Below are 8,423 nucleotides of genomic sequence, written 5' to 3' on the forward strand. Positions count from 1 at the left end.
CACTTGGAATTGCCGAATGCAGGGCAAGGCCAAACTGGACACAGAGTCGATCAGAACTTTTCAAAGCCTGAATTGACCGGATGAATTAATTGCTTCCTGCAAACGCTCACATCCTATTCGCTCCTCTTTTATGTCCTATGTGGGGGGGAGGGCAATCATCTCCGAGGCGTGGCCTTACTCCTGAGTCGGCCCTGCTTTCTCAATTGTTCTTGTCTTCTGGTAGCCCTGCGCATGCGCAGGCTAGGGACCAGTTCCGGAAGCTCCCCCGCCTCACTGTTGTCTGAGTCTGAAGGCAGCTAATGATTGCCAGCCTGCCCTGGCCCCACCTCTGCCTCTGATGCAGAGCCCTCATCCGAGCCTTCCTCAGCCTCCAAGACTGGCCCAGGTTCCTTCCCAGCCTCTTCACCGCTGTCCGACTCTGCTACCAGCTCCGTTAGCTACCGGTGGGCCAGAACAGATGGCACTCTATTGCCTCCTCCCCTTGCTGTACTCATGTGAAATAGGAGGGTACAGGTAGTCCTCCACTTACAACAGTTCATTTAGTGATCCTTCAAAGTTCCAACAGCACTGAAAAAATGACTTTTCCCACCTAAGTACCATTACAGCATCCCCAGGGTCACCTGATCAAAAGTCAGACATTTGGCAACTGACTCACACTTATGACGGTTGCTGCGTCCCAGGGTCACACGATCCCCTTTTGCCACCTTCTGACAAGCAAAGTCAGTGAGAAACTCAGATTCACATAACAACCGTGGCAAGAAAAACTGTAAAATTGGGCAAAATTCACTTAGCAAATGTCTCCCTTAGCAACAGAATTTTTTGGGCTCAACTGTACTACCTGTACACTGCTACAATCAGAAGAACTTTTGGTGGTTCAGTGATATTACAGAAATACCATCGTAAATGCAATAAATTCCAATCAGAAGTGGCTTCCAATTATGTGAGCCCTGTAAAAAGAAGCAAAATAAAAAATAAAGACTTTTTGCAGAAGTTGTTAAGTCAGTGCTGCAACTGTTAAGCAAATCCATCATGGTTGTTGTCTTTTTTTTTGGCCAGGCACCAGAAATAACACTACAAACCAGAAAACAGTCACCAATTGCAGTCATGTGACCACAGGATACTGCAAATGGCTGTAAAATTGAGCCTGTTGCCAAGCAACCAAAATACGATCACGTGACTGCAGGAGTGTTTGACCGTTATAATTTACCACACAGTTCATTTAGTGTCCATCCGAAGTTACAACGGCACTGAAAACAAAAGTTTTTCACACTTCCAGCATCCCTATGGTCACATGATCAAAATTCAGATCCTTGGGAACTGACTCACATTTATGACACTTGCAGAGTCCTGGGATCATGTGATCCCCTTTTGCGAGCAAAATCAATGGGGAAGCCAGATTCACTTAACAACCTGGTTACTAATTTGAAAATTGTAATGATTCACTTAACACCTTGTGGCAAGGAAAGTCGTAAAATAGGGCAAGCCGCATTTAAGAAATGTCTCCTGAATTTTGGGCTCAGTTGTGGTCATAAATCGAGGATTGTACTGTACCTGTGCTCTGAATGAATACTTTCCTATTGTTTTGAGGTCAATATTTCTCTGTTACCTCCAAACAGGTTGACCTTTCTTGGGACAATTTCAACAAAGGTGACGTCTTCCTGTTGGATCTTGGCAAAGTGCTGATCCAGTGGAACGGACCTTCCTGCAACATTGCTGAAAAATCGAAGGTCAGCCATGGAAAATAATATCTTGATGCAGTTTTGGAGATGCAAAACACTAACCCAGGTTATAAGAACATAAGCAGGAATCTAGCCTGCTAGATCCAGGGGTGGGATTCTACTGGTTCAGACCGGTTCGGGCGAACTGCTTGCTTCGAAGATCAGCTGTCTCCAAACCAGTTGCAAATATGTGGGCCCACCCGCCCACCCCTGCTCTTTCCTGTCCTTTACTTCTTGTGTTTAGAGCACAGCTGATTCGCGCAGCAACTGTTTTCTTCACAGGGACTGCTGTAGAACAGTGGTGGTATTCTACCAGTACGGCGTACCAGTAATGCCGAAGATCAGCTGGCAGAGAACGCGTTCGCTCTGACTCTCTCCAACGCTGTGCAGTTGGGCCCACCTGCCCTCCCCTGCTCCTAGGTCCTCTTTAACCTCCCAGTTCTTTGGCACGGCAGAGCGGATTGCTAAACTGCTGAGAGGTGTAGTAGCTTAGTTTTTACAATTTTAACGCAGGTGCAAAGCACGTGTTTGGCGCGCGTGTGATGCACACAAGTCGTACAACCCGTCCGCAGCCATTCCCACCAAGCCACACCCACAAAACCAGTGGTGGGAACTTTGGAATCCCACCACTGCTGTAGAAGGTAAAGTATTAGAGCTGTTTGAAATTGCAGAGTGCGCGCGAAGCACGTGATTCCCCAAACCGGTTGTTATACTGGTGGAATCTCACCCCTGGCTCGATCTAGTCCAGCCAGTTCTTGTTATGATGGGCCACCACCTGTCCATGAAAGCCCCCAGGTCTCCCAGAAGATGAGACTCCCCCTACCATCAAGGTTAAGAACCATGAACTATGTCCTCAGGACATAGCGAACAAGGGGTTTGCTTAACAGCCGCAGCATTTACACTTATCGGTGCCATGTTAACAGCCACCATAAAAAATTTAATAAAATCAGATTGGTCAGGTTTTACAACTGTTACAGTTATAAAGCATAGGCTCCACTACGGTCATAATTGGAGGACTACCGTACCTTTACGCTGCACGGAGCCACTGTGTGTGAGTTGGGTTGCTGTATGGTTAATCCCTCGACTTTTCCCCATTCGTTTAGTAGCTGTTCATTTTTGGTGTCAGCATTGGAAAAAAAATGACTTATGACCATGTTTACAGTTCCAACCGCTGTAGCATCCTCATGATTACATGATTAAAATCCAGACATATTTATGATGGCTGCACTGTCCCAGCAAATTTCTGTTGCTAAATAAGACTGTTGTTAAGTGGGTTTTTGTTCCATTTTATGACCTTTCTTGCCACAGTTGAGGGAATCACTGCGGTTGTGAAGTTAGTAACCTGCAGTAGCTATTAAATGACTCTGACTTCCCCACTGACTTTGTCAAAAGGTCGCAAAGGATGATCACACAACCCAGGGACACTGCAACCGTCATAAATAGGAATCAGTGGCTCAAGCATCTGAAGTTTGACCACGTGATTATGAGGATGCTGGAACAGTCGTAACCTTGAAAAACAATAATAAGTTCCTTTTTTCCCCAGGGCTGTTATAACTTCAAACAGTCATTAAAGAAATAGTTGCAATCAAGGTCTACCTGTAATCACGGTGGATGGCTTGGGGTTTGCATTGTTTGGTCTTATTATTCCCGTTGACCAGGGAATGATCTTGGCACGAAACATCCGGGATGGGGAGAGAGGTGGACGTGCCCAAATTGCCGTCATCGACAACGAGAAAGACTGCCCGGAACTCATGCAGATCATGAAGGCGACACTGGGAGAGAGGAATCAAGAGATTAGGGAGCCATTACCGGATGAAAAAGCGGATGAACATCAGAAAGCCAATGTCCGCCTTTACCAGTAAGTTCCTGTTGTTCACAAACTTGGAGAGATTTTTAAATCCAGCATTTGAGAGGCTACCACAAAGAAGAGAGAGAGGGTAAACTTATTTTTCTAAAGCACCAGAAGTGAAGAGAAGAAACAATGGGTGACAACTAATCCAGGAGAGAAGCAAGCCAGAATTTAAGGAGAAATTTCCTAACAGTGAGGACTATTAAACAGTGGAGCGACTGGCCTCCAGAAGTTGTGGCTGTTCCATTATCAGAGGCTTTTAAGAAAAGACTGGACGGCCATTTTTCTTAAATTGTATAGCGCAGGGGTGTCAAACTAGATTTCTTTGAGGGCTGGATCAGAGTTGTAGTTCTCCTCCGTGGGCCGGCAGCGGGGTAGGGATGGGGAATGAGGGGGAAATGGGAAGGACACCTCCTGCAGCACCTGCTGGCCAAAATGAGGCACAGGGCCTCACATTTGGGGGTGGAGACAGGGGTGGGAGTCTACCGGTTTGGACCGGTTCAGGCGAACTGGTAGTTCCGGTGGGCATTTCCTGTGCTTTATTTCCTGGATTTTTAGCACAGCTGATTCACGCGGCAGACCAGTTTGCTGCACCACAGCTGTTTCAGTCCCAGGGGCTGCAGTAGGAGGTAAGTAATTGGGTTGAAAATGTGCTTTTTAAACTGTAGAGCACGTGTGCGAAGTGCGCGTTTCGCGTGCGCTCAATGAACTGGTTGTTACACCGGTTGAATCGCACCACTGAAAGTGCTGTTTGGAGGCCATGGACGCCGAAACCGGGCTGCGTGGGGGCCTCGCGAGGCCTCCACATGGCTGTCTTTGGCTGGCAGAGTGCTGCAGGAAGTGGTGGAGGCTGAAAACAGGCTGCAGGAGGGTTGCACGCGGGCCCCCTGTGGCCCGTTTTGGCCAGCAGAGGCACCGCGGGCTGGGTCCTTTGATGTTTCCAGGCCGGCCCCGTGGACCAGATTTAAGCATCCCCTGGGCCGGATCTGGCTCATGGGCCTTGAGTTTGACACACTGGTATAGGGTCTCCTTCCTGAGCAAAGTGGTTGGACTAGAAGACCTCCAAGGTCCATTCCAGCTCTATTCTGCTTGATTGATGGCAAAAGCTTGTGGTGAAGTAGAAATATATGCAGAAAAAGTATTTTAAAAAACAACAACAACAACCAATAGTTAAATATTTGCATTACTACCTACTAATGTTTCTACCTACAGTGTGTACGAAAATGGCAAAGATCTTGTGGTCCAAGAAATTGCAACCAGGCCCCTCACCCAAGACCTCCTGAGTCATGAGGTAAGATATGCAACTGCTGAGCTGATATTGTTTGGTTTGGCTGTTCCCACAAAAGGGACATGATCTCAGTGTAAAATATATCAGTTCTGATCTTGGAGTCTTTGGTTGAAATCCTGTGTTATTTTTCTTCCCTTTCCTTCCCCTCCTTCTCTTTTCCCTTCTCCTTGTCTATCTTCTTCTCCTTCTCCTTCTCCTCTTTCTCTTTCTTGTCTATCTTCTCCTCCTCCTCCTCATTTATCTTCTCCTTTCCTTGTCCATCTTTTCCTTCTCTATTTTCTTCTCCTCATTGTCTATGTACTTCTCCTTGTCCTCTTTGTCAATCTTCTTTTTCTCCTGCTTGTCTGTCTTCTTCTCTTCCTTGTCTATCTGCTCCTTTTCCTCCTTGTGTATCTTTTCCTCCTCCTCATCTATCTCCTCCTCCTCTTCTTCATTGTCTATCTCCTTCTCCTTGTCCTCCTGGTCAATCTTATCCTGCTTTTCTATCTTCTTCTCCTCTTTGTCTATCTTCTCATTCTCCTCCTTCTTCTCATTGTCTGTCTCCTTCTTCTCCTCTTTATTTATCTTCTCCTTTTCTTGTCCATCTTCTCCTTCTCTATTTTCTTCTCCTCATTGTCTGTCTACTTCTCCTTGCTCTCCTTGTCAATTTTTTACTTATCTATATTCTTCTCTTCCTTGTCTATCTCCTTCTTTTCCTCCTTGTCTATCTTCTCCTTCTCCTCATTGTCTATCTCCTTCTCCTTGTCTTCCTGGTCAATCTTCTTCTCCTCTCACTTATCTATCTATCTTCTTCTTCTCTTCCTTATGTATCTTCTCCTTCTCCTTGCCATCTTCGCCTTCCCTGTTTTCTTTTACTCATTGTCTATCTACTTCTCCTTGTTCATCTCGTCAATCTCCTCCTCATCGTCTATCTTTTTCTTCTCCTCACTCCTCATTGTTTATTTTGTCTTCTCTTCTCATTATCTATCTCCTTCTCCTTGTCTTCCTTATTAATCTTATCCTCTTCCCTGCTTATCTTCTCCTTCTCCTTATCTCTTCCTGTCTACCTTCTTCTTTCTTCCTTTTGCCCTTCTCCAGGATTGTCACATTATAGACCAGGGAGGTTTGAAAATTTATGTCTGGAGAGGAAAAGAGTCCAGCAAGGAAGAAAAAAACGCTGCTTTTAGTCGGGCAGTGGTAAGTGATATGCTGAAATATTCTTAAGAAGCATCTTAACATGTATTTAAATTAAAAATAATAATAATTAGCATGTGAATCAGCACAAATACGCAGGTAGAAATCAGACAAGTCAATTACTGGAGATTTGTTTGGGAGAGGATGGAAATATCTTCATGCTTGTAGCATGGAGCACTGAATTGGAATTTCTGCCCATGAAAACAAAGATTCCCTCCTAGGGGCCTACCTAGCAGGGTTGTGTGGAGGATAAGAGTAGAGAAAATACAGATAGTCCTTGATTTACGACCACAATCGAGCCTAAAATTCTGTTAGTTGAATTTTGCTGCATTTTGTGACCATCCTTGCCACAGCTGTTAAGTGAATCACTGCAGTTGATAAATTAGTAACCCTGTTGTTAAGTGAATCTGGCTTTCCCCATTGGCTTGGCTTGGCCAGAAGGTCACAAAAGGGGATCATGTGGTTTTGGGACCGCGATCCTAAATATGAACCAATTGCCAAGTGCCTGAATTTTGATCATGCAACCATGGGGATGCTGGAAAGGTCGTAACTGTGAAAACCGGTCCTAAGGCACTTTTTTCAGTACCGTTGTAACTTTGAACAAACTGTTACTATGTCGAGCAGTACCGATAAATTCAATCAATCAATTCCAAATCACAAAAATAGCGTTGCAGAAGTGACAGCTGTCCTTGCCTCTTTAGCCATCCAGTTCCATTTGTAGTGGAATTTTACTTTTTGTTCACGCTTGGTGTAGTTTGTTTGTTTTATTGTGTATGTTTATTTTCATCAGAGAAAGCAATTTTTTTCGAAGAGTTAATGGTAAAAGGAAACCAACCCTCCCAAAAACACAGTGGCTGGACACTATCAAAGCTGACCCCAGCCAGAGCATAGAACCATGATGGCAAATCTATGGCACGTGTGGCACACAGAGCCATTACTGCCAACATGTGAGCCCTCATCCAGAGCAAGTCTACTGTGCATGCATGCCCGACCAACAGCTGATTGTCGGGTATCTGGTGTGCGTGTGCGAGAGGTGGGGTTGCACGGGAGACATGTATGCGCAGAGACGCATGACGCACGCAGTAGGGCATGGGGGGGGACCCACACGCATTGCCTTCTGGGTACTGGCACACAAGCGCACGCACAATTATCAGCATAGGAGCCCAGAAAGGTTAGCCACCACTGGCATAGAACAACTCAAAGAAGCATTGCAAGATCAGAAGATATATATAGAGAGAGAGACTGGGCCCATCAAATCGCTCAAGGGTTGGACACGATTAAATGGATAACAACTTATTTAGTTAGTTTGTTTGTTAGTTATTAGATTTTTATTCCACCTTTCTATTTTACAAATAAAAATGCAGTACAGTGAGTCCTTGACTTACAACAGTTCATTTAGTGACTGATCAAAGTTACAACCGCACTGGAAAAAGAGGCTTATGGTGATGTTTCACATTTACAGCCATTGCAACCTCTTTGGGGTCATATGATCAGAATTCAGATGCTTGGTAACTGTCTCATATTTATGGCGGTTGCAGTGTCCCCGGGGTAACGTGATTCTGCATTGCGCCTTCTGTCCATCTAAATCGACAGAGAAGCTAGACTGACTTAACAACCATGTGATTCTCTGAACACCTGACATGAGTTACTTAACAACATGGAAAATCATAAAATAGAGCAAAATTCATTTAGCAACTGTCTCATTTAACAACTGAAATTTTGGGCTCAATTGTGGTCATAAAGTCAAGGATTCCCTGTAAATATACCTAATACTCTTTCCTCCTCCTATTTTTCCCATGAGAAAAACCTTGGATGGCTAAAACACTCTCTGTCTCTCTCTGTCTTTGTCTCTCTGTCCCTGTCTCTGTCTCTCTCTCTGTGTCTCTCTCCCCCACTCTGTGTGTGTGTCTTTCTCTCTTGTCTCTGTTTGTCTCTGTCTGTCTTTGTCTCTCTCTCTCTCTGTCTCTCTGTGTCTCTCTCTGTGTCTCTCTCTCCCTCTCCCCCCCTCTCTGTGTGTGTCTTTCTCTCTGTCTCTCTGTCTCTGTCTTTGTCTCTCTGTCTCTCTCCCTCTCTCCCCCTCTCTCTGTGTGTGTCTTTCTCTCTGTCTCTCTGTCTCTCTCTGTGTGTCTCTGTCTCTGTCTTTGTCTCTCTGTCTCTCTCTCCCTCTGTCTCTCTGTGTCTCTCTCTCCCTCTCTCTGTGTGCTTTCTCTCTGTCTCTCTGTCTCTTTCTGTGTGTGTCTTTCTCTCTGTCTCTCTGTCTCTCTGTCTCTGTCTTTGTCTCTCTGTCTCTCTGTCTCTGTCCCCTCTCTCTGTGTGTGTCTTTCTCTCTGTCTCTCTGTCTCTCTCTGTGTGACTTTGTCTCTGTCTCTGTCTCTGTCTTTGTCTCTCTCTCTCT

At 45.3% G+C, this 8,423-nt stretch overlaps 1 protein-coding gene and 1 long non-coding RNA gene across 3 annotated transcripts in view; one reads left to right on the top strand and one right to left on the bottom strand.

Annotated features, from left to right (window-relative positions):
• LOC148128753 (uncharacterized) overlaps positions 1 to 8,423 on the bottom strand; it is a 271,070-nt gene that overhangs the window by 197,900 nt on the left and 64,747 nt on the right. The gene's annotated exons all lie outside the window — the stretch shown is intronic.
• Positions 1 to 8,423, top strand: part of VILL (villin like) — a 70,926-nt gene that overhangs the window by 25,140 nt on the left and 37,363 nt on the right. For both annotated transcript variants that reach the window (XM_087946958.1, XM_087946957.1), the window contains exons 6-9: positions 1,617 to 1,727; positions 3,377 to 3,576; positions 4,780 to 4,858; positions 5,933 to 6,031. In XM_087946958.1, coding sequence (XP_087803084.1) covers positions 1,617 to 1,727; positions 3,377 to 3,576; positions 4,780 to 4,858; positions 5,933 to 6,031 — 489 coding nt within the window. The remainder of the gene's footprint in view (positions 1 to 1,616; positions 1,728 to 3,376; positions 3,577 to 4,779; positions 4,859 to 5,932; positions 6,032 to 8,423) is intronic.

Source organism: Notechis scutatus, chromosome Z, assembly GCF_049901735.1.
Source record: "Notechis scutatus isolate UNSWTSFEM ecotype Mainland chromosome Z, rNotScu1.2, whole genome shotgun sequence".
Lineage (NCBI taxonomy): Eukaryota > Metazoa > Chordata > Lepidosauria > Squamata > Elapidae > Notechis > Notechis scutatus.